The sequence below is a fragment of the Salarias fasciatus genome, chromosome 18, assembly GCF_902148845.1.
Source record: "Salarias fasciatus chromosome 18, fSalaFa1.1, whole genome shotgun sequence".
In the NCBI taxonomy this organism is placed as follows: Eukaryota; Metazoa; Chordata; class Actinopteri; order Blenniiformes; family Blenniidae; genus Salarias; species Salarias fasciatus.
Genome location: NC_043762.1, coordinates 26,299,711 through 26,326,634, shown reverse-complemented (window position 1 = coordinate 26,326,634; position 26,924 = coordinate 26,299,711). Strand labels below are relative to the sequence as shown.

The 26,924-nt window shown below is 42.1% G+C and overlaps 1 protein-coding gene across 1 annotated transcript; it reads left to right on the top strand.

Annotated features, from left to right (window-relative positions):
- Positions 1-2,774: 2,774 nt before the first annotated feature.
- Positions 2,775-23,824, top strand: LOC115405236 (choline transporter-like protein 5-A). Its single transcript, XM_030114747.1, has 22 exons — positions 2,775-2,874; positions 11,081-11,129; positions 11,310-11,383; positions 17,120-17,204; positions 18,036-18,120; positions 19,173-19,301; positions 19,400-19,460; positions 19,608-19,731; positions 19,817-19,900; positions 20,090-20,202; positions 20,286-20,417; positions 20,648-20,747; positions 20,831-20,923; positions 21,045-21,132; positions 21,973-22,241; positions 22,316-22,410; positions 22,500-22,603; positions 22,699-22,772; positions 23,006-23,076; positions 23,235-23,323; positions 23,555-23,639; positions 23,727-23,824. Exons 1-22 carry the CDS (start codon positions 2,787-2,789, stop codon positions 23,822-23,824), a joined length of 2,190 nt encoding a protein of 729 aa, XP_029970607.1. The 5' UTR covers positions 2,775-2,786.
- The last annotated feature ends 3,100 nt before the right edge of the window (positions 23,825-26,924 follow it).

The window sequence follows — 26,924 nt, the reverse complement described above, 5'->3', positions numbered from 1 at the left end:
ATAGATTGGCAAGTAAGTCAGCGAGGTACCTTGTTCAGTCCAGCAATAGCAGATGGAACAAAACTCTTGTTAAAACGGGCCCGTCGACATTTAAGAGTCCGATATCTGCGCCCGGAGGGGAGGAGCTGGAAGAAGTTATGAAGAGGGTGATCTGTGTCTGAAACTATTGATTTGGCAAGCCGGGCTATTTCTCTGTCATTCAGTTCTGAAATGTTTGGTGTGGGAGAGCAGATTGATTTAGATGCTGTGTGAGTGATTTTAAGTTTCTATTGGAGACTGACAGCATAGTGTAAAAACAGGAAGAACAATCCAGGGTGATTCCAAGATATTTAAATGTGTTCACCTGTTCTGTAGCGTTGCCGTTGATGGAGATACGGTTCAGGCTGAGAGTGGGCGGATTAAAGACCATTTCCTTTGTTTTATCAGGGTTTAATGTAAAGATGATTGTACATGCACCATTGTGTGAAGTGGGTGACTGAGCTGTGATAGGCAGTGATGGAGTGCTGATTATTGAGGAGAGTCAAGATTGCATTGTCATCAGAGTATTTGTAGTATGTAGTGATAGGTGTGGGGCTTGTACAGCCATTAGTGTCGAGCGTGTAGAGAAAGGGACTGAGGACACAGCCCTGTGGGGCTCCAGTGTTGGTAATGGTGGTGTCAGATATGGCAGTTCCTATCCTCACAGCCTGTGGTCTGTTGCTCAAAAAACTATGAATCAAGTGGATGATTTGAGATGAGATGTTTAACTGCTGTAATTTGTGTATCATCAGGTGGCGTTGTATGGTGTTAAAGGCTGAACTTAAATCAACAAAAAAAGAACTGCTGCAAGGTTGCCAGGTGTTTCCAGATGTTGAAGGAGGGGGTGGAGGAGACATGCCACAGCATCCTCCGTACCACGCTTGGCCTTATAAGCAAACTGATGTTTGTCCAGCTGAGTGTTGACAGCTGGAAGGATGGTCCGTAGAATCAGTTTCTCATAACATTTACTCACTATAGGTATGAGTGCAACAGGTCTGCAGTGGTTGGGTTCTGAGGGCCGTGGTTTCTTTGGCAATGGAATGATTGCAGATGTTCTCCAGAGTGTGGAACACCATGCAGTGTGATAAGACTCCTGCATGATGAAGAACAGAACAGGACACAGTTCCATGGCATACATCTTAAGCACCTTGGCCGGGATGCCATCCGGCCCCAGAGCCTTGCCAACTTTGCATCGGCTCAATTCCTGTCGAACATCTTCCTCTGTAGATGATGATGGCTGATCTTGGTCCAGCATGGGGAGTGGATGGCACGCGCCCGCCCTTGGTGGTCCGGCTCAGTCACAACAATGTTGGTTTTTGCTCTTGAGTTGCAGCTTTTGCCGTTGAGTTGTGGCTTTTTGCTGTTGTGTTGTGGCTTTTTGCAGATTTGTTGTGACTTCTTGTTGTTGCATTGTGGTTTATTGCTGAATGAACACAAACCCTACATTTAAAGCGAGTGTGTTACCTGTTGATCTCACACAACATATAATTTGATGGGTTGGGTTCAAATATTTTTTACTGCATCATCTCATTACTTTCTTTCAAATTAAATGATTATACTTTCAGCCATAGCTCACAGAAAGCGCTGCATATTTCTAATTCATAGCCCAGCTTGTGTTTTATTGCCCTTTTTCTCCACACTGCCAGATTCCCAGGCCTTTCCGAGGCAGAAACAGCATGTTGCTGTCACCACATTTGCCTCACAGTGGAAAAGGTGTATGTGTGTGTGTTTGTGTGTTTGTGTGTTTGTGTGTTTGTGTGTGTGCGTGCACTCTTTATGTTTTTTTTTTCTTTTTTTAAGTCTACCCTTGTCAGATAGAAGAACCTTTGTTCCGCCTCGAATCTTACCATGGGATACCTGCAGTGATTTCATGTTGAAAATAAAAAGCAACAGAGGTCAACCTGGAAGAGTAAAACCAGAGGTCGAATGTCAACTAAGAGTAAGACTGAGATGGCTTTAATATCCCAGGTGGAGTGGCAAAAATCACAAATTTGTAGAAGATGCACTGTTTTAAGCAAATGAAGACAAAATCGTTTTATTTCATTTCATTTAAATATCATTACATTACCTTTATTTACATGTATATAGTCAGCTGATAGAGACAGATCATCATGCAAAGATGGACTCATAAAAAAAAAACCTGACAATTTACCAACCTGCTTTGCAGAAGTTTGAATCGATTACTTCAAATTGTATTACTACTCATTCACCTCTAGGTGGCAGCACAACGTTAGACAAGTGGAAGGCAGTCTTACACTACCTAGACTTTTGATGTTCCTCCTGATAAGCATTCCAGATCCATCATCAAATATGTGATGAATATGATCTCAGTGTATACAGAATTATTTATAAGTGACATGTTCCTTTGTAGTTTGATCGTATGTGTTGTTTCAGGACTCCTACACTGCCACATTAAAGAAGACTGTTTTGAGAGGTAAGTGTTTCAGTGACTTGTAGTGTGTTTACTTGTAAACAAAAACCCAAATGCATTGAAAATCACCATTTTTGCAACATCCCATCCGTCCCTGTAATTTCTCTGTTATAAATAAATATGTTGTCGCGTTATGTTTGTATGTTTGTTATTTTAGTGTAAAAAAAAAAAAAAATCCCCACGCTTGAGTCTGCAGGCGTCGGGCTCCACGTGAGCCAGGGGGGGGAGGAGGAGGCGCGCGGAGCTCACTTCAAAGCGCTCCTTCTGCGAGCCGCCGCTCCGTTCATTCACGCGCTCCTTTTGTCCGTGGACGGAGGGACGGAGGGCACGCGGACACATGGCGCCTCACCGGTACACCCCGACCGGCTCGTCCGCCGTGCGGAGCGAGAGCTCGTCTGGAGCCGCTCCGCCGGGACCATACTACGGTGAGTACCGGAGCACCGCGGACCCGCACCGGAAATATTTTTTATCATGACCGTCGTGTCACAACAACTCTTATTTAGTTCATTAACGACATTTAACAATCAATTTGTGCATCTCAGTATTTTTCAGGAATCTTTTTTTCCCCATATTTTAACCAAAAAGCTTCACAAAAATCAAATTAATATTTTTTTTATCTTGCATGACAAGTATGTAATAAATGCACTGACAATTGGTGCTCAACAGCTTTACAGATAAAAATACTGCTTTTGTTTTTAATTAATTACACAAAAACTGATGAAAAATAAGTTACTTACATTAGTGAATCATATTTATCTAGAGGTTATGTAGAGTGGCAGGAATTTTATCAAATTTATAGATTCAAAACAGATTGTAAGAAATAAAATAATAATGATGCCAATATTTTTGTAAGCAAATGTGTATATATAAATCAGACATTTTACACTTGGCTATAAACATGCTAATGAAATGATTTTATTTGACTTATGAAGGTTCGCCTTGTGGGTGTTCTCATTTATTTTTATGATATCGACAATAGCAAAATGTCTCTCTTGTCACATTTTCAATTCTTTATTTCCATAGCTGGCTGATATTGTATATTTGAGAGTATCTCTTCGTTTGTCATTTTCTGTGCTTCTTGTTATGAGTTTAGATCAGTTTGCATGTGAAAGATTCTCCAGGTCACCCTGATGAAGACAGTTATACCAATGAAACACGTCTCACATTCAACACACTTGAGGGAAAACTGAAGATCGGCTTTGTAATATCACTCCAAGAGCTGTTATTGTTTTCATGAAATGACAGGTGTTAAATTTAGCTGACTGTCACGGTGGCTGCCTCTTTGTGTAGTAAGCAGTGTGTGGTTATTCTGGTGAGCAGCGGGATAAAGATTAGCTGAGTATTACCGCTCACTAATGCCATCAGCTGACGTCAGGACTGTTCATTTCACACTGTCTGCCGGCCGCTCACGGCCTCACTTGGAAACAGATGACGTGGACCGTAAAGTATGGGGTCAAATCCTCCAGTCACCGACTTCAGGTCAGGCAGGAGAGGAGGAAGATTCAGGGCCTCGTCGGTTTAGTTCCTGTGACTTGGAAAAGCATTAGAAATGAACCTTCAGCATGGTGTTGAACACCACGGACCAATCAGAGTACCAGGCCTATCGCAATAAACTTCTGACTGACCCATCTGTGTTGTTGCTTTGTCCCATATTCACAATCAACAGACGGCCACTTCACAGGGAAAAAATTATTTTTATTCTTGAAAGCAGTCCATAACAAAATGGACTATTTGGCTGGAAAATGACAACGCTTCAATGTGGATCATTTCCTGTCAAAACTCCAGACTTGTGTAATTACTGGAGACAGCGTTCCACCGGATTCATGCCACATTACCATGTTTGAGACACTAATAGTCTATTTGGAGATGAAAATCCGGATGACAACAATAATGTCACGTCAAACTGTCCTGTGTAAAATGCCGTTGACGGGCTGTGCACTGACAGTGGCTCGTCATTCTGGTTTCTTATCAATACTACACCTCAAACACTTTCAATCCATAAACTTAAATCATAAAGATCATCAGAACATAGCAGAATGGCACACTGGCAATTACATCGAAGAGATTATCTGAGCATAATGTGACAAAAAAATGGCACAAAACCTTCCTGATAAAAGTCAACATTAAAGTTTCTGCGCTTTTTAAATACAATAGACAATGCTAGTTGTTTTAATAGTTACAGAGTCTGGTTACATGAAGGCCACACTCTCAGTATTAATCTTATCGATGTGTCTGCCCTCTGGCAGTCATTGATAAGCCTGAGTGTGGCATTGAATCATAATTGAGAAAAGTGTTTAAAAGAAAATGGCCGTGATTTGTTGCCTTGTTGATGTCAAGGAGACTGGTCACATGTTTCATCACAGGAGTGTTTTTACATCCTGAAATTAAACTGTGGAGGTTCTCGAAACTTCCAGAACTTGAAACCGATGGTCGCTCCTGTCAACCTGTTTACGCGACAACCTTTTCAAGTGAAAACACAAAACTTTCTTTGCATGCTTGATGCTCGGAGACACGGAAAATACAACTTTTCTGCCTCTGCACGTGCGAGTAGATGCACAATAACATCATTGTTTTCCTCCAGAGTGTCATGACTTTGTAGTTTTAGAGTTGAGAGTCACCTGGAATAGCCTCCAAGCTCGCCGTCCGTCTAAATGAATGTCTGCGTATTCACTCGGGTTGGGACGACTAATGAAACTCATTGGTCGACTTGTCAGTACCGTTGGTTATCGATTACTCAAATCAAATTCTGATTGTAAATAAACTTCAAATCTAAGCAGTGAAACTAAAAACATTACTTTATTTAAGTAACACAACTGCAAAATCCCTCATGCAATAAATGAATGTGGTAGAGCTGAAGCAATTGATTTTTTCAATTATTGAAATTGCTGTCAGCTAATTTAGTCATCAATTAGTTAGGTTGATTTTTTTTCTTTTCAACCAATCTGTTCCAGTTACTACCAGTGGGTGGCAGTAAAGAGCCACCTGTGACTGTAATCCACCAGCGCAGCAGGAGAAGCAGCCAATAGTGGGCTTTGTTTTGTGTCTGGCACAGTCGGATGTTTCCAGCTAGGTTACAGAGGTGGCTGGCGAAAGGTCCATGAAACAGGAGAAAAGACATTCGTCATTCATTAAAGCGACACTAAGGAACTTTCAGTTTTCGTTGATTTTGGCGGCGCCGGTGGACAAAAGCGGTAGTGTTTTGCCTGAGCGAATACTACAGTTCCCATGAGGACTAGCACATGGCGTCGTAAAATGCTGCTCCCGGTGGCGTGCTGTCGGACTGAACTCGCCTTCATTTGTTTCTAGTGGCTGTGTGAAGGACGGATAACGACGAGGTAATGAATCTAATGGGGGCTAAACAATGTTATATCATGATGCTGAAAATAAACGTTTAACTTTGGTAAACGTAACTTGGTCTTTGTACCGCTTTTCCCTCCTCGGAGACCATGCTGTAAAGCAGTCCGCACATTTGGAGTTTTTTAGTGTGCAGGGTTCCTACCACCCTCCTCACAGCTGCTTAGTCCAAGTGAAAGCAATACTGACGCCCTCAGGCCGTGACAGAGGGCTCATTCAACTAGTTGTAAGTCGATGTATCATCACAAAAGATATTATAATGTTTTATTAAGGTTGAAAAGTTCCTTAGTGTCGCTTTAAATACACAAGAAAGGCGCCTGACCCGCAAACTCTTACAAACATTAACAAACTGACGTGGCGCAGGAGTACTACGTCTGAAAAGAAAAGATGTGGTTGAAGTGGGAGACAAAGAGCTGGCACAGTGTCCATTAGGCATCATGAAGCTCATTATGTTCAGCCTCCGCACTTGTTGAGTTTCTGAGGCACAAAACTGTGGCTCCGCCTTGAAGAAGCTGTTGAGCTACAACTTTCCTGGGTCATGGTGTAGCGTGTGTACACAGTGTCGTGCATATTTAATGATCGTAAGCATTCAGGTACCATTTCTGGTAGCGATCTTCAGTAGTGGAGGAAACATTTTGTTGTTGTTCATATATTATCGCTCCAGTGTTTTCGAAAAAATTGTAAATTGACTGTATTTATTTCGTTTTTTGTTTTTTTTAAAGAACAACTCCACTTAGGGCTGCCACAACTGACTATTTTAGTAATAAACTCGTCACCAATTATTTTTGCCATCAGTCAACGAATCAGATCATCAGTACTCTGCAGTGTATTGCACCAACATGCGGCTGCTCTTTTATCACCACCATTAGCTTCCAGCCCCAAGTGGTTAAGGTATGTGAAGCTAAAAATAAAGGCTGTTCATTCAAGTTTGCAGCTTGTTGATATTTTTTAATGTGAATGGTGCAAAATAAAATGAAGGCAGAACTGTGGCCTTTAACATGTTGATCTGTAAATGTTTAGTACATAGTAAAATGGAACGGAGAAATGATGCATTATGAGTACTATGCTGTAGTAAGAATACAAAATATCAACAAATACTTGAAAACGTGTTTCACTCTTCTCAGGCATCAAGGGAAATAGTTAAATCACAGAGTGCAAACAGCTGAGTAAAATAAGGAAAACAAGACACTGGGCTCAGGAAAACCAAAATAAATACTGGTGGAGGCTTTTCTTTGCCGAAAAGCCGCGACGCGCTTCCTTCTCAGGTGCTCGTGCATCGCCGTCCTGCTGCCATGGAAGGAAAGTTCTGATGCTGTTTGGACTGATCTCTCCTGGAGATTTCACAGCTGATTCGGCGAGGCGAGCCCTTTACTGCACATGTGCGACAGACAGAAAGGCAGACAAGACAACAGACGGTGCAGCGTCAGTTAAGAGAGAAAACATAAAACCCCAGAAGAAGCCGACTATTAAATTAGTCGCAACGATTCTGATAGTCGACGTCGTCGTGACTTGTCAAGTTACCCTGGCAGCCCGAGCGCCACTGTGGCTCCACAGCCTCACGCTGGCAGAGCCACGCAGGAAAACACTGCGCCGTTGAAGCATAGCTTCTGAGCTGAGTTTCACACACATTATTTAAAGAAAATGCCATAGAATGTACAATTCTCTTGTGTTTTTTTTTTTTCTTCTTGAAAAATATGTTTTTACTACCTTACTCGACCCGACATTTATTCAAAGTGAAAGCAACACTGGCTGCTGCTAAATTAGCCCCACAGTGGAAACATATACATTAATAACTCTGGAGTAACGTGTCTCCTCATACAGTGCGGAACAAAAACCTCTGGTTAAAACCAGAACGAGGCCACTGAGTGTAATGTTTAGATAATTTGCATGTCAGATCCGGTTTCTGCAGCTCTGCACTCTGCGTCTCTTTACAAACCTTCGGTCCGGCTTTGGATTGATGCTGAATCCCCTCGTCTCTGTCGAGTAAAGCAGTCTGACACTCTTCGTGCTTTCCACTATCGCGCTGCTGCTTCGTCAGCAAGAGGCTCTTCTGAATATATTTCATCTTTATTAGTGAGCACACTCCCTGTTTTCTGGCCTTCTTTCATTAAAAACTGCTGCCGGTGCAATCTGAACACCTGCTTGTCTTCATGAATTCAGCACATTGAACCTCTTTGTGTTTCAGTTGAACAGATTCCTGTCAAAACTCGACGTCATTTACTACGGATACCGCTTTCTGAAAGTCAGTTGAAGACCGACCCCATTTCCACCACTATTATTTCAATTCCAGCTCCTTTTTGAGGATTTCGCTATAGAAATAAATCCCGTGCTTGTTCACCTGCAGCGGCTGAATATATATGGGAGCAGATGGTCTCCATCTGTCCGCAGGCTGGGAAAACAGAGCTGAAGACACCTGAGGTGACCTCAGGTGACCTCAGGTGACGTGCAGCGAGTGCCAGGGGGAGTAATTTAATTAAACTGACACTTTGTTGTGTCTGTACAGCTTGTTCCTTATCCAGGTCTTTGTATTTCTATTGGATTTGAGCTTCCTCGCGGTGAGACAATCCCCGGTTTGAGGCCAGAAGTGGCTTCCCTGCCTGCCCTGTGTGTTCGAAGACCAGGTGCGCTGGTGCATTTAAATTGATGCACAGTCGTCCTGCAGCGGTTAGCACTGTTGCCTCACAGTAAAGCGGACCCCTGTTCAGTTCTGCTGTTTCTTTGTATGGATGGAGCAGAGCATAAAACAATCTGTTAAGATTTAAAATCTAATATCTATTTTATTAACAGAACTACAATTCATCTACGTGTGCATTGGCGAGAATGCAGCATGGGAAAAGTTTGCATGAAAACATTTCTGCTCCAGTCAGCTGCAGAAACGATAAAGAAATAGAAGTGGGAGCAAAAGCAATACAGCTTCAGTTTCTGGCAAAGTACCTCATCTCCTCCGTACAGGAAGCAGGTCTTTTTGCTTTGGAATATAAGTGTGTGTGCTCCATTTGGGTGTTACATAACAGCCCACGACTTTGATAGCTGATGGGAGACGGGGGGATGAAAGACGATGAAATGTTGCTCCCTCTCTGAATATTTCCTGCAGCTCGCCCTGAAATCTACATTTGAGGATGCGTGGGTGAATTATGTGTGCATGTGCTCGGCTGTATGCGTGGTCTAGGTCAGGGTTTCTGCAACATTCAAGACCCATTTTACTGATTTTTCAGCAAATCAAATTCACCTGGAGAGAGAAATTCAAATTGTTATGCAGTAATTTAGTTTCCTAGGTCTGATTTGGATTGTAAAACTTGTCTTATTGTGATTTTTATTGTCCCACAATTATGAAATGTTTCCCTGTGGGTGTCTACCTTGTAATGCCATAAGACAGTATACTGCCTCGCTTTATTGTTCAGTCCATAAGGCAGCAATTCTCCTCAATAAGAATACAACAGTCCGACATTAAAACAGTGTGTTTTGTGTCTTTACCTTCCCCTTCATTAGAAACCGACACAGATATCCATTTCTTCATAAAAAGCCAAAATTTTGCAATGATTTGTATTAAAGGCGACAATTTTTGATGTCCGTCTCAGAAAAGGCAGGTAAAGGTTTCCTTTGAGAAAAAAGGAAAAAACATCCACCTTTAAAATGAAAGCAGAGCAGTTTTTAATCATGCTGAATCATTTTTATATCACTGATAATTTGTGATTGATCTCTTTCCTTCTTTCGTAAGTGAATTTAGGGGTCAGCAAAAATGTCCAAAAGGAGGAAAGTTGATGTGAAAAATTGGCTGTCAAAGAATATAAAATAATACAATGAGTGTGTCTTCTCTGTGCGGTAGAAACTCTCTCTATAACAGACTGGCTGGACATAAGTACCGTTGTTGTGTAAACGGATACCCAAAACGCAACAAAAGTTTTCGGTTTTCACCTGAAAATGTTGCGGTGTCAGTCGGTCCTCAGTAGCTCCACTGCAGAGTTCAGCGATTCCAAACACAGCAGTGCAGGACCTCGCCTGACGAGGGTGAACACATTGTCTTCTGCTTAAATCTGTAACAGCAAGACAGCCGAGAAACACTGGAGGAGAGACATTTTTCAGTCCTTCAGTCCCTCACAGATCTCCACCGCAGCAGAATTTGACCCGATTGGCTCCGGACGGTTCGCAGAGCAGACTGCCCCCAGCTATTCGGGGGGATTTCTGTTGTATGTTAATTTTAGTCGTCGTGGTGCTGCCTTTTGTGCTCAACGTTTCCTCGGGTGGGACTCATTGTGAGAAGTTTGAGAACCACTGGTTTGAAGAATACTTAATGCCTGAGTGTGAGTCCCACAGGAAACTGTGTAAGAAAAGTGTGTGTGTGTGTGTGTGTGTGTGTGTGTGTGTGTGTGTGTGTGTGTGTGTGTGTGTGTGTGTGTGTGTGAGAAGAGAAGTAGTGAGTCTGTTTAAGGGATTTTTATCCTCAGAAACTCTCTGTGAAGGACAAAAGAGACGAACTTCTGGAGTTGATCTGGTAGTTGTTCCTCCATAATCAGATCCTCTGCGGTGTTGTGGAACGCACGGTGGACACTTGATTTATTCATCATTGGTCCCATGGAAGTGCTTGATATTCAAATGACTGTACTGCTGATAGATATAGACGCTTCTCGCTTTATTAAGAAACCCTTCCTGGATAAATTCACCTTGTGTGACTGGTCTGCCTCAGCTCCTCTCTCAGAAAGACGTGTTTCTATTAAAGTGTTCGAGGTGCTTGACTGCTTCGCCTCCTTCAGTCCTCATCAGGGCCTCCATTGTCCCGCACACTGCACTGCTGCTTGTAGCCGTCCAGGAAATATCCCGTCTTCTTCAACCCTCTCGAGGGCTGATGACCGTCCCTCGGTCTCTCCCCTCGCCGTTGATCCTGACTCACGCTTCAGAAAACCCGTAGAAATACACCCGCAGCTTTCGTTTTCCCAGAAATGAAGCGTTTGTGAGGATTACAGGTGACTCCTCGTGGAAGGAGGCGTTACATCCTTCAGCTCAGCGCCACGGCGGCGTTTTGCTGCCAGCTGCTGCAGGAGTACCAGGAGCAGGCGGTGCCAGCTCCTCCAGCTGCCTGGGCAGATTAATGTCGTCCCGACTCCAGCTGGAATGGTCCAGAAATGACCGCCGTGATGATTATTACTGTTACTTCATCTATTCAGCACTGATATGTAGCTTCTCTCCGTCTAAATGTGGAAGTCGGTGTAATAGAAGGGACCAGATTATTCCTCTTTGAGGTTGATCTAACTTCTAAACTTGTGTTTGTTTTCCTCTCAGGAGAACCGCACAAGTTTGACGCTTCCTTCCGTGGACCAATCCGTAAAAGGTAAAAACATCTTTCCTGGATGAGACATTCTGATATCTTAAAAGATAGAACTTTGATGTGTTTGTTTTGTGTTTCTCATGTAGTGGAGTGTTTCAGCTCTTTGCTTCAGTTGTGAATTATTTGGCTGGAATGTCTCCGTGCATCCTTCCTCACCAGCGTGTTCCTTCTGCGTCTCTTTAGGAGCTGCACAGATGTTTTATGTTGTTTGATCTTCATCCTCGTCATCCTCTCATATGTTGCCCTTGGGATAGTCGGTGAGTCGACACACACACACACAAATACACACACACACACACATAGAAATCCCTGACAGTGAGTGACAAAACCTCTTTAATCAGAATCTTCCCGGAGCGCGTTCTTTGATGAATTCGTGCACGCATACTGTCTTTGCTGGCGTCTTGATCTCCGCTGCTTTGAGCCGAGCGCAGTGTGTTAAGATACAACCAGTCTGTCTGCGTGCATCCAGAGAAGAACTCCTCATTTAGTCTGGAAGAATGGAATCTGTTCTGCAGTGCCGAGATCTCACATGGCGTCGAGTCAGGTTTTACCCGTTTCTTTGATTCCACCGTGTTGGTAATTTTAGTTGCCCACCTTGAAACTTTGACAGCGTTATTTTTCCTGCGCTGCCAGGTTGAAGGTGTATTATCGACAGATGCTTTCAGAATTCATGGCTTGACCCGACCCCCCCCCCCCCCGATTCTGCACAGGTCGTTATTTAAGCGTTTGAGCCGCAGTCAGTCAGTCCGGTCCGTCTGCTTTCAGCCTCTTGTCGGGGAGCTCCGGCTTCTGTGATTTATTTTTCTTCACATTTTCGAATCCCACATAGATTTTGTAAGTGGATGTGTTAGGAGGTGGAGACGCGTGCGGGGGTAAAAAAATAAAAAGAAATAAAGTGAGAAAGCAGAGGAACGAGTGACAGCGCGCTCCTGTGAGGCCTATCAGAGGCTTTAGAGAGAGGTGTTAGCGATGGAAAAGACCTAAATCGAGCAGAAGAAAGTCTCTCTGCTGGCGAGGCTGATTGATGTCTCTCGGTGACTCTCCAAGCAACAACTCGAAGGCATTTTCTCTGAGAGCTGCAGGAAAAAGTTTTGCAGTTTTTCAGCTCTTGATGAAACTGTTTGGTGAAGTTCTACATGAAGCTCAGTCTTTTATACTGTTTTCGCCACTTTGAGATTTAAACCCGGGAGTGTACCATCATGGAGAGATCAGTGGAAAAGGCTGTGAAACTCTCTTCAGTGAAGAAACCTCCTTTTAATCCGTGCATTCCGCTACGGTCTCTACTCTGACCGCTTCTAATCGGGGTGTTAAATTGATGCTGTAAGATATTATTTGTGATGCTCAGTGACCCATTCACACCTCACCTGCCTCATGGTTTTAATTCATTTTAAGCAGGTGAGAGAGCCTCCATTTGCTCCAGTTGCTTTTCCTTCTTTTCCACGTACACAGAATTGCATCTTCAGTGGCTTCGAGCACCGATATGATTTAAATGGACACCCAAAAAGCAACAAAAGTGAGCTGTTTTCACTGGAAATGGCCTGATTAGACATGACATGCTGTTGTGAAAATGTGAGTTTTCTCAGGCGTAAACAGAGCTCAACAGACTCTTGTGCTCGCATTCACACTTAAAGTCCAAATCTGCTTCATTTATGCTCATAAATTGGAACATGTGTTCCAAACAGTGTCCTGCCTTCATACCGTGCGTCCCTTTCCTTGGCGTGAGGCTATGTACGTAAACATAAAACAAAATCCCTTCAACCATACAGAAAACAGAAAATTCATCTATAATTTAAGACGGCTCGCACTCAGACAGTCTGAATAAAATACACAGACTGCTACTTGTTGTCCTTGGCCCAGAGCAGGAGGCGCAAACAGAATCCTGTCACAGAGGCTGATTCAATGCGAGAAGATGTTTCCAATAATATTTATAATTCATTGATTCCAAATTGCTAGTGAATACGTTTATAAAGTTTTCACAGAAGCTTCTTTGTCCCGATGCCCAGGTGGAGTCATGTTGTAGATTTGCTTATTTCTGTCGTAGCTCCTTTTGCTGCACAACACCGCCCCCACAGGTCACCGGTGGAATTACTCTGACAAACATCTTCCATAAGCCTCCAGGAAACATACAGAGTTACACACATAATGAACGCAGAAGACAGACAGAAGGCCTCGTCTGTGTTTTATAGTCAAGCATATTTGGGCTGCTGTCACAGCACGAAATCTGTGGAAGAGTCTTTAGCTCTGAGTGGCTGTTTGGGGATTTGGCATGAATGGCCTTTTTTAAATCCACACTCAATAATTCAGTGGAAATAACTTCATTAATCTTTAGAAGGCAATTCACTTTCAGTCTACCGATCGCATGAGGAGAACGAAGTTAGTCAGGGCAGGAGCGGGAATATGTGTCACTATGGCTGCCTCTGTGCTCATCCTTAAAGGTGCCTTAAGGAGTTTGCACGTTTTATGTGAAACAGCGCCCCCTGCACGCCTTGGGCGTAATGCAGCTTAGTGAAAAACTCGTCCCTGTGGCTCACGTGCACGGAAGAGGGGAGCTCCTTCCTCGCTCGTTTAGTAGCGCTCAAGTAAGATTTAAGTTTCTTTTACCTGGTGGAGTCTGTGCTGGAGCTGTGGCAGTGCTAGAAGCCAGTCTTTTCTTACTTTCTGGAAGATCCTGCTCAGTTGTTGCTCACTAAGCATCTGGCGGAGTAATGGCGGACAAAATGAAACCTATCCAGCCGGAGCGTGCATTACGTCATTCCTTTCAAATTCTCCCCAAAAAAATTGTGGTGCCGGACCGGCACTGCAACTTTCAAGTGACAATTTAGCGCTGTTAGAGGTACTTGTAATGAATATGTCAGGGCACATTGTACTCATCATTAAAAACATGTAACATATTTATGGTGGAAAATAAGTATTTTTAAGGTTGTAAAACTCCTTAATGCACCTTTAAAGGCGACGCCACACGAGTCCTGAGCTGCTGCAACCAGGAAAACCAAACCATGAACACAAATGTCGAACAGCAACCGAGAAATATTTATACATTATTATTTCAATTTAGTTTTTTAATACAGTACTGCAACAAACAGTAACAGCATGTTTACAGCAGCAGTTCTCAAACCCCCGGGAGTCCATGAGCCATATTTGGGGGTCCAGATAAAAATGTCAAATAAATTATGTAACAATAAATTAATATCATGCTGTATCAATTAAAAAAAAAAAGAACTGACTCCTCCCCTCCTCTCCTTAGCTTAGCTGTGGACCAATAAAAACTCTGACATGTTTGTTACCTACCACTAAATCTGTGATACTAAGTAACTTGGATTTAATCACTTCTGTTGGTAAATTGTGTAAAATTATTCCAAAGCATCCTCACGGCTGGAAGTTTAATTATCAAGATATCATAACAAAAGGACCAGTCAGAAACATTTTTCAGAATTTAAAATCCACCAGAATGCAGGAAATCACATCTAAATTCTGAAACATTTCTTGGAGGAGGACCTCGAACCTTCCTTTTAGCTTCCACTTATAACTTCTTCGAATTTTGTGGGAAATACATTCTTTTACTTGCTTTCACTGTATTTCAAAGCTAAAAGACTTACAAAACGTGCAACAGCAGCAATCCATGACCCCGGGGCTTCAGAATGAATATCTGCAGTGATTTCAACAGAAAAATTATTTCAGTCAAATGAAATGTTGTGCGTTAACCCCTGCATTATATGCAACCTGTTTTGATGGCGTGTGATCACCGGGAGGGCGCTGCTGGTGGTGAGACCCCAGAGAGTTCTTCGTCTGAAGGAAAGCATCATAAGTGATTTATGTGAAGTTAGCTTTCCTGGTACTTTCTTCCCTGATCCCCACTGCCGTCCACGTCCCTCGTGCTGCTGCTGAAAAAAGTGGCACTAGATCCGGGTCCTTTTAGGGTTTTTGGTAAAAATGCTTCTATTTTCAATTGTCGATAAGAAACTGAGCTTTTTTCATGTGTACATGATGAAGTGATATTAATAACTTATAACCCCAGAGCTGTAATCATTTCCATTGGATAATACTATTTTCCATGTTTACTTCATATTTAACTTTTATTTATTCTTTTTGATCAACTATCATCGGAGCTCGAGCTCCCGGGGATTGGCGCCTGTGTCCCATACATACGAGTTAGGTCAAACTTTGTGCAGCAGTAATGTTGGAGCCACGCTGCGGTTCCTCCTGTTTACGATGGATCGCTGGTGTGAAAAAAGGCGAGGAGTGGCTGTGCAGCGTAGGAAGTCCAAGCACACAAAAGAAAAGAAAATTGGCAATGGATTGTTCCCTCAATGCTACCATCAGCTTTTCTTCTTCAAATTCATCATCAATACCTGTTTTCAGCCAAGTCCATGTAATCTTTCTGCAAACACAATCAGTTTCCTATTATGAGTCCAAGTAAAAATACCTGATTGATTTAAATCTCGCTCTAAGAAACTCCACCAAACCGCCCACGTTTTCACTGGGAAGTTTTCTGTTTTCACCGAGTTGTCAGATGCATTTTTCACCATGAGAAATTGGGCATTTTCCCATCCCATTTTCGAAAGAACACACCATAATCACAAATTAATATTAATCTGATTATACATTATGCATGAAATATTAAAAGATTTCAGTTTTAAAGATGGAGCAGTGCTCGAAGGCACCGCTACTGTTGAGCTCATTTCCACCATAAAGCTCTCGGTCTGTTCGTTTCCCTGCGGCAGGTTTACTGTTGTTTCTGTATTTTCACCACATTTCACACGTTGCAGCCATTCGCCAGAGGCATGGCATTTTTTTTTTTTTGGCTTGTTTTTTACAGTGAGAGTCCCTCAATCCAGAGCATCAAGAATGTTTTAGTGAGTTTCTGAACACAGATTCACTGCGATTTTTCAGATGGAAAGACAGTATTCCCGCTGTCATCATACTTATATATTAGTTTTACATTTACCTCAATATCTTGTTGGCATTTCATATGTTGTCTTTATTGTATCGTTAGTATATCAATCTTACATCAGTATAACATCAATACTGACATTACCGTCTTTTCTATTAATTCGTTTTGGATCAGATTGAAAAGCAGTGCTTTGACACTTCACTGATAACAATCTATACATGTTTATATACTGCAGATTTTCAGATTATATCAAATTTTTTTATGTACACGAATCAAAACAGCTGCTAATCGGTGGGCTGCTGGGGGAATAAACTGGAAGGTAATGATTCCTCCTCCTCCTAACGATGCACGTGTGTGTTGTCCAAGTGATTCGGCTTTATGCTTTTGTTCTCACCCTGTCTGCCTGAACGTGTTTCAGTGTTGACGGTCAATTGTCAGTTGAGCGTTTCGAGTCAGAAAAGCCTGTCGTCGTGTTACGAGCACAAATAAAAATGTTTATCGCCGCTGTCTGCTGGATTATTATGGACTCTTTTCTCCTAGTGTGTGTGTGTGTGTGTGTGTGTGTGTGTGTGTATGTGAGGATGTGTGTTTTTCCTCATATCGTAGTATGAGCTCATCCCTGAAGAACAGTGTGTGTGTGCGTGTGTGTGCCATGTGGTTGGAGGCACTCTACTATAGCTACTACAAAGAATGACATCATTTCAGATGACATCACCTCTTACTACCACATAAATACCCCCACCTCATCCTCCACCCCTCCCACACCCATCTACCTCCTACCCCCCCCCCCATCTCATGCTTTTTTTTAAACATCTCCTTTCTTTCTTTTGTGTCTCACAAACTCGAGTGAAAATACAATCCCCAGTCATTTATATTTTGTGTGTAATTCAGAAAAAGATGAGAATTTGAGACTGAGAATCAGCCGCTTCATGTTTCGGACTGGAAGGATGGTGCATTTCTCCAGTTCTCACCCCATCAGATCAGGCGGTTTCTCTCCATCCTCTAAATGCATGCTCTTATTTAACTCACCTTACGTTCTGTTTCTCAACATTTGAAATACCGAGAGCAGACAGATTAACTGGAGGGTTGTTTGTTCTTGCAGCCTGGTTACACGGAGACCCCAGGAAGGTCCTCCATCCCACCGACAGCTACGGACACTTCTGTGGTCAGAAAGGAACTCCTAACGAGTAAGTCGCTGCTACACTCGGTGTGTCACCTCAAGAGCAGGGTGAGCTTTCCTTATTTAAAAAAAAAAAAAAAAAAAACAGCTTTAATTTGTGTGAAAAACAGAGGATCACACATAAGCTGGTGTTTTTCAGAAGTAACAGAGAGGATCTGAGGCTTTGTTTGCTCTGAAGATGTCAAAATCGAGGTTTCCACGTGTCAAATGAACCAAAATGAGATACTTATTACCTGCGTTTAATTAAAAAATAAATAGGCAATTTCTCAGTTTTGAACACCTGATATGACACATTTTCTCACAGTTGGTAGTCATTATCACATTAAAGCTAAATATGCACCATTTTTATACCTATTTTTTTTAACTGTTCCAGGTAGGAGCATCTCAGAGTCACATTGCCACATTAACATGATCATTAACAGAGGGTTTAATTCTCTTATCATGCATGTATTTAGTCTGGAAACACCTAAAGAAAAAAGAAACCTGGAGGATATTCTGTTAATATTCTTGTAATAAAGCATCCTAAACAACTTAATGCAGTTCCTCTTCTTGTTGTTACTGCTAAATGAGGTGATGAGAGTGTCTCTGAGGAGGATTATCTGATCTAAAGAGTCGGTGTGGGGATGTGCGGGAAATTGCAAACAAAGAGGCTTCAAACTGTAATTGTCTTGGTTATGTTGCCACCTAGTGGTGATTGTCTGTTACTATGAAATGCTCAGTAGTGATGCGGCTCCACGGATCCTTCACACATCTCAGAGGTAGGCCACTGAAGACCAGAAGTGAAATGACTGAAATGATCTTATCGCCACATATTGACACAGATTTTCTTCTTTTCCAGAGGGAAACCCATCCTCTTCTACTTCAACCTCCTGAAATGCACCAATCCGGCGGTGCTCATCAATCTGCAGTGTCCCACAACTCAGGTGCCACATCAACCCTGAAGAGAGCAACCAGTTTTCTTTGCTTTGTGAACAGATTTAAATTGAGAATCAACTATTTGAAAATGCTCCAACTCTGTTTCTGTGTAGATGGAAATGCTGCTACTGTGCATGCGCACCACAGCCATACTAGATGTTTCTTCTGCAGATGTACAAGTACCTGGAAAATAACAATAATGACGACCTCCAGAGTGTCATGATTCTCAGTCTATATTCTCCTGGATAGTGGAGACTCACCATAATAACAATTGAACTTGGTCACCTGTTTATGTGAATGTCCTGGACTCTCCGTTGTTTCTGTGTGAATGGACATTGTCTTCAAAATGTCGCTTTGTCAACATGACGCTTTTCTGAAATGAAAACACAAAAAAAAAACAAAACAATGTGTTTCTTTGTTAATTGACAATTAAATTTATAAGTCGACCTTCTATTTGAGGATAAAATCCTTTGTGCTGATACTTTTTTTTTTATTTTGAGTGTCTCTTTTCATATATATGGCTGCAGTCCTAGCGTGAGGCCTACTCTTTTTTTATTTTTCTTCCAACAAATTTTTGCTGTGTAGCTAGTTGCATACCATCGGGAACGTGTTTCCACAAAAACCATGTCTAGTGTGCAGAAATGCAGGAATAGTATGCTATGACTTTAGTTAATGATTTGTCTGTTTTGTCAGACATCATAAAGAAGTAACAAAAAATTTACCATTCAAAGAGGACAGGATTTTTATGAATAACACTACAAAAATTTAGCTTTCACTGGTAAATTATTGATACTTTTTAATTTTAGTGGTACTTTATTGATACGTTTTTAATTTTATTGGCATTTTATTGATACTTTTTAACTTTTGCTAAGACTTGATTGATACTTTTTACTGTTATTGGTCCTTTATTGATCATTTTTAGCTATTACTGGCAGTATATCGGCTCTTTTTAAGCATTGCTGTTATTACTGTTATTATAACACATACATACAAACTGAACCTGTGGTGTTCCCCGTCCCAGAAGTGCAGTGCTCTCACTCCCCTGCTTGTCTTCTTCCAGATGTGTGTGTCACGGTGCCCAAACAGGTTCACCACCTACACCGAGATGCAGCTGCAGCACAAACTGGGCGGCGGTCACTGGGATTATTACAGGAAGTTCTGCAAACCGGGTTTTAACAACCCTGAAAAGGTATCCACACACACGGACGTGGCGCTGAAACTAACACTGTGTTTCTGTTTTCTAATTCTTAATTCACACCACTGATGATGGAACTGTGCTTCCTCCAGCCGGTGTCTCAGGTGCTGCGAGACGAGGACTGTCCCTCCATGATCGTCCCCAGTCGACCTTGTAAGTATTGATCACCTCGTCCCACTGTGAAGACCCTTAATTTGCACGGTTTGAGAATGTATTTGTGCGTGTGTGTGTGTGTGTGTGTGTGTGTGTGTGTGTGTGTGTGTGTGTGTGTGTGTGTGTGTGTGTGTGTGTGTGTGTCAGTCCTCCAGAGGTGCCTGCCGGACTTCACCACTCTCAATGGGACGGTGACTGTAGCCAACAGAACCAGGTTCCACGACGCTCTGGAAATCCCTCGCAGTGTTTCTGACCTCCAGCACGCCGCCAAGTAATGTCACTCCATCTCTGGCCAGAGATTATCGTATCTGAAGTTTGGAAACACTCGTATCATCCCTGTTGTTTCTTCCATTCAGGGGTATAACTGGCCTGGTGGACACTAAGGAGCTGGGCGTGAAGATAGTGGAAGATTATGCCAACTCGTGGACCTGGATACTCATGTGAGGAGCTAACCATGCGATATCTAGGTTGAAGCTTCGCTGGCAGAAGTAGTAGGTTTTGGCTGAATGCTTAACCTTTTGTCTAAAGATGTGAAAAAGAAGGTCCTGTGAGAAAGTTTCCTAGAAGTGGAAGATGCTCTAATTGATGAGATGATCTATTTTCTTTCTTCACTGTTGATCGCGATGCAGAGGTCTCTTGATGTCTTTGGCTGTGAGTCTGGTTTTCATCCTGCTGCTGAGGTTCACAGCTGGACTCCTGCTGTGGGCCACCATCCTCGGGGTCATCCTGCTGCTGGCGTACGGTGAGTACTCCAGATTATTCCACGGATCGATCACTACAGTCTTTCTGTTAGCACTGATCGAAGGTTTTAATCTGCCTGTGTAGGAATCTGGTACTGCTCTAATGAATGGTCCCAGCTGCAATACAAACAGGGGTCGGAGGTCGCCATCGTGGAGGTGGGCCTGCAGACCGACCTGCAGGTTTACCTGCAGCTCAGGCAGACGTGGATTATATTCTGTAAGTTAACTCTCTCTCTGTCGTGAAAACCAAAATTCTGAGGCAGCAGTGCTAAAAGCTTTGTGCTGGTCTCCTCGTTTTTACATCATTGTGTTGCTTGATCGCATGAACTCTCAGTGAAATAAAAAAGTGGAAAAGTTCAAGGCTTATAAATACTTTTGCGAGCCGCCGTGGTGCTGGAATGGCTTTTTCTTAAAGACCGTAACCACGGCGACCTCTGTGTGTGTCAGTGGCGAGCCTGGGAGCGATGGAGCTGTCCATTTTACTGGTGCTGATCTTCCTAAGACGACGAGTCCGAGTGGCGATCACCCTGCTCAGAGAAGCTAGCAGGTATGAGCAGCTATGACGTAAGATACACCAGTAAAGTTTCTTGTGACGCTTGAATAATCCTGATTGTTGTTTCTCCGTCTCAGGGCCGTCGGTCACATCATGTCCACGCTCTTCTTCCCCGTCGTCACCTTTCTCCTGCTGACTGTTTGCGTCTCGTACTGGGCCGTCACCGCACTGTATCCTCCACAGTCACATCAAATACCTCATCCTGAACAGAGGGAAGCTGGAGGAAATATGTGTTTTAGGACTTTTATGCAAGCTTGATGGACGCGCCCTTAACCAGCTCCACCCCATCAGTTACCTGGCGTCTTCAGGTGACGCCGTCTACAAGGTGACGTCTCCTGATGGGAGCTGTCCCTACGTCAACAGCACATGTAACCCAGAGGTATGGCCGCTCCTGTTCAGCTCCTTTACCTTCCTGTGTGTCGCTGTCACGACGAAGACAAACATGCATTCAAAATGCATTTTTACAATATTCTCCTCTAATATACACACATTGTGGTTTAAGGTTTTTGCACAGACGCTACAGTCAAGCTAACCACCTCTGCACAGATTCACCTCAGCGCTATGTGCACCTTCAACAGCCTTACAGCCTACAGTACACATATTGTTGTGCATAGCATCAACCCACACACCAAGCTAACTGAAAATCTCAAAGAATGGATTTTTTTTTTTTTTAAACAAATTTGGTCAGAGTGGTGGACGCTGCACAACACTGAGACCGAAGCTGAGGTTTCAGTCATGCTGCCATCAAAACTAGCAAACTAGCGTTAGCTTCAAAGCCATGCTGCCAGGATGACGTTGTGAAAACACCCATAATGCAACAGCTATAGGAGTTTCTGGACATTTCACTGTATTTTGCAGGAGAACTTATCATTAAAATTTATTTATAGATCGTAAATGCACATTTGAACCTGCTATCAATCAAAATTATCCAAATTATTGCAGCACTAACTGTATTTCAAGGTATAAAAAAGATCAAATGCAACATTTTCCTGAAATGAAAACACAATTTTTTATTAATTCAGCTGCAAAAATACTTCTAAAACCTTGCAGTCTTGTGCTAGAAATGCTAATATTTTAGCTCTTTATTGAGGATAAACTTGACTCATGCTCCAAAACCTCTGAAATAACATTATATTTTGATCCTTATGAGATGAAGCTGAATCAAAGAAACCATCCTCATCCTCTGCCCTGTCGGCTTCTTCTTCTTCTTCTTCCTCAGACCTTCAGCAGGTCGAACGTCTCGCGCTCCCCGCTCTGTCTGGGCTCCCAGTGTCTCTTCGCCTTCTATGGAGGGGAGACGCCGTACCACCGCTACCTCTTCCTGCTGCAGCTCTCCAACCTGCTGGTCTTCTTCTGGCTGGTCAACTTCAGCCTGGCCCTGGAGCAGTGCACGCTGGCCGGAGCCTTCGCCAGCTACTACTGGGCCCGCAGGAAGCCTCAGGACATCCCGTCCTGTCCGCTCTTCTCCTCGTTCAGCAGGACCATCAGGTAGAAACGTCGTCCCGTCTCGCTAAAAGACAGTCACACACAACCGGGCAGCCACCATCTTCCTCTTCCTGCAGGTATCACACTGGATCTCTGGCGTTCGGAGCTCTAATTCTGGCAGTCGTCCAGCTACTCAGGGTCACGTTGGAATATGTTGAGCAGAAACTGAGAGGTTTTTTTCTTTTTGCTCACACACTATTCATTCCCGCCAGCCTTCCTGCTGCTGACTCTACGCCCAGCCTGTCCCTGTCTGTGTCTCAGGTCTCGACAACAGCCTGTCCCGGTTCATCATGTGCTGTCTGAGATGCTGCTTCTGGTGTTTGGAGAAATTCATTCGCTACATGAACCGTAACGCCTACATCATGGTGAGTACTATCAGCTACAGCTTTTCTCAGAAAGAAAATTATATTATATTAATACTTTCTATATCATAAATGTCTTTTTTAATCTTCCCCTCTAGGTGGCGATCTATGGGAAGAGCTTTTGTACTTCAGCCAGAGAGGCCTTCTTCCTGCTGATGAGAAACGTAGTGAGGTGAGGCTTCATTAATGGTAAATGATATAATATTAGACACTAACTGAGACTAGTTCAGATTTTTATACCAGTGGAGATCAGATTGGGAAGAGTCTCAGGTCAACATGATCCCAGTTCAGGAGTCTCTGCTCTGTTAGACTTTTAAATCCTCATCAACACTTCAAGTATTGGACTAGAACCGATGCGTTCTCCATGTTTCTGCTGGACTCACCTCTCTGCCTGTATCTCTGCAGGGTGGCTGTTCTGGACAGACTGACTGACTTCCTGCTGTTTCTGGGAAAAGTCTTGATAGCAGGAAGTGTTGGTGAGTGAATATCTGACTCCGTTTATCTGCTTCCACTGAACATTTTTACCCGCTGCCTTGCTGGGGAGAGAAATGTTTAGGAAGGCACTAAGGCAGAACGAAGACGACTCAGACATCCAGACATAAAGACACTGTGTCGATCTGTGTGTGTGTTTCAGGCGTGGTTGCGTTCCTTTTCTTCAACAAGAAGCTCCCGGTTCTCCAGGAAGAAGTTCCCAGTCTCAACTACTGCTGGGTCCCAGTGCTGGTCAGAGCTTCATTTGACTGTTTGTCTTCATTGGTCCTGATGTTTTGTAGCTTCATCTCTTCAACAAGGCTAGCTAGTTGTGTGACAGTATGACCAGGTCAGCTTCACTTCACTCAGTTGCTTTAAAGAACCCATAATATGCTAAACTTTTCTCTGGGACCGTTGAGTAAATTGGGTTTTGGACTACGTTTTCTCAGATCTACAGTTTCTAACCTGAGCTTCTCCCAGCAGACGGTGGCGATGGGCGCCTACCTGATCGCTCACAGCTTCTTCAACGTCTACGCCATGTGTGTCGACACCCTCTTCCTCTGCTTCTGTAAGGTTTGAATACGCTGCTGCAACGTCAGACTGCTCCCCCGTCATTTTACCCCCCTGTAATCTGTTCGACACTGTTCTCCGTCAGGCGATGACTTGGAGAGGAATGACGGGAGCTCAGAGAGACCGTACCTCATGTCGCCCGAGCTGCACAGCATTCTAGGAAAAGCCAGTCAGTCCCGGTAACGTCCAGCTGTGTCCATCCACTACATCTGCAGCCTGGACCCAGACCTCCAGGAGGACCTGGACCCAGACCTGCAGGAGGACCAGAATCAGTCCAGCACTGGAGGGTTCCTTCCTCTTTCAGACAGTTTACTGTTGGAGGAATTTTCCTTTTTTGCACAGCTCAGATGTAGCTCATTATTATGCATGTTGACGCACAAAAGGATGACTCTTCATGTAATGGAAGGGTGAAAGATGCGGTTGTTTGAAGCTCACAGAGCTGAGGAGCCTGTCTCCGTCCCCAGCCTTGATAATCATGTGGAAGCTGGCGGTCAGTGTCCCGTTTCCCAACCTTCCTTCCATGGAATCATCTCTGGATTCTTTTGGGGAAAAAAAGGTTTTTTTATCTCGTCTCTACTCTCTCACCTTCAACTGTTCTCACCGACACGTAAAGTGACGGCCCACTTCATCAGCCAGTCACAGCCGCTCACTTCGATTCACTGATCTGCCACTCAGCAGCCAGTTATTCACTCTGATTTCATTCCAACACGTCCCAGACGTCAGAAAGCAAGACTGAGCTTCAGTATATGGAGAATATGCTGATTTTATTTAATATTACAAGTTTGAATGAGTAGTAAAACAATTTCTGGGAAAAAAAAGCATTTGAATTACAGTTAGACTGCAGCAAAAAAAAAAAAAAAAAAAAATCGCACAAAGCCAAAGTAACATAAATGTTTTGAAAAATAATAATTTCCAGTGATCTTTACCTTTTTTACATAAATCATGATTGTGGTATTTGTAATGTGGTTTTGTATTTTTTAATATTCATAATTTTGCATTTTTTTTATTTGGAGTTTACTGAAGTTGAAATAAATTCATGAAAAAAAAAGAATTTCTGACTTTTCTTTTTGCTTTTGTTGAAATAATGTTTTCATTGATAGGCTCCCATATTTTAATGTCAGCCATAACCTGTTGATTATTTTCATAAATTATCCAGAGACACATATATTGTAATGCTTGAAACGAATTATTTTTAAGATGTATAAATTAAGGACATGAGTTATTTCTTGGCATTTAACTGGGCATCTCACATTTATGAATTAAGAATTGGGAATACAGAACCTCTATGAAGCCTTTACAGGTAGTCCTAAAAAATAATTTTTTTGCACACCAAACTTTTATTTTGGAGTTTTATTAAAGGCGTTTTGTCCCATTGGAGACATTTCAAGGTCGTTTCTATTCGTTCTAAGGCTAATATTGAAAGTATTGAGTTCTTTTCCATTTTATAGGAGGCCCTTTCCTTTCTTTTGTAAGTTTCCACTCTGATAACCTCGACTGAACCAGCAGTCTGGAGGAAAATGACACATTGAGGCCCAAGCTCTTCGTATGACACACAAGTCATATGAATGGAAAAATTCAATGAAAATGTAATGTTGGAGGATATTTCAAAATTTATTTTTATTCTTGAATATACTTTTTCAGCATATTCAATACAATACACATTTTTAATGCTAGATTTCTTTAAAAGATTTTCAAATATCACATCTGATGCCATAAAAATAAGTTCATCAAAACATTTAAGAGGCTTTTTATATGAATAAAACTGCACTATATGTTTAATTGCACAACTTATATTGAAAGTATAAATACAAACTACTGTCATTAACATAGTTTTAAAGACTAAATTCACATGATGAGGTGCCCGTTGAGGCTTTTTTCTTCATATTTTCCAGATGAAGAATCGATCAGATTAGAAGAAAAGATATTTTTCCAAAGCAAAACACACAAAAGGAGTGGAACAAATTTCCTGCTGTCACACTCATTTCCTTCAAATCAGGACTTTTTTAGATGGTTTGTTTTCATATTTCTGTTCTCAAATAGATGGATAATAATCAGTTCTAAAGTGCTTTAAATCAAAGTGAAATAATCCCAGTTTAAAGATGTATAAAAGGGTGGACAGGAGGATCAGCAGGTAAGTTTTTTTCCAGCATGCTGGTAAGTGACTGACTGTGTTCTGTCATTTGATATGTTGTCTCAAGGGTTGTAATGTTCATACCTTCAGTCTCTGGACCTTACTGAGTTTCACACAGTACACTAATGCTAATACTAATCTGCATCTGATCTCACATGTGCTCCATATAATCTGTTTTTGTAGCATTTTTTTTTTTTGTCTTTTGCTCTGTTTTATTCTATATTCGTTGACTACATCGTCCAAATCTCTGTCAGACACCACTCTAAGACTGCAGTAGAAACTACTGAAGACAAACGAAAAGAAAAAGAAAAACAACCTTCCAGCATGAATCTCCATGTATGTGTTTGCTGTGCTTTTCTCGTGCATTAATGAGCCCTTGGACATGTCGTGCCATAACAGACGCCCCCTTCTGCACGCGCACAGTACAAACCCCTGAGAGGATGACATAATCCAGCCTGGTCTGCAGCGCTCGGCCAGCTGCACTGCAGAGCGGATCCCTCTGATGTAACCTCCTCCAGCGCACGTGTCCAGTAGTAAAACCTGAAAACAGGAAATACTGTAAATGTGATTCTGCATGAATGATTTTGAAAATAAATAAATAAATAAATAAATACATATTTTTATTATTATATAACGTCTTTAATTTACAAATGTACTTTGCAAAAACTATAATATAATATAATATAATATAATATAATATAATATAATATAATATAATATAATATAATGTAATATAATATAATAGGTCACACAAGTACCACATGGCAGTAGTAAATAAAGTGTATTTCGATGCTTTCTTCCATATAGATCATCTCAACAGTCAAGTCCACTGATTCTGTTAGATTTCTTTCTTTCTTTCTTTCTTTCTTTCCAACCTTCATAAGGTTTCATCTTTTTCTTGAAAAGCAACAGGATGACATAAAATAAAAAGAAACATGAAATAATGTCAATGAAATGAAAACATGTGAAGTTGCAGGTACAAGTAATTTTAATATAGGCCCACAAAAGAAATAAAGAACCATAAAAACAGCAATCAATTCAGAGAAGAAAGTCTGATTTCTGGGATGAAGAACTTTCTAATTCTATTCCTTATTTTTAAATGCAAATATTTGCTGCTTCTTTCAACAATTTTTAAAGCAGGTTTAAAAAACA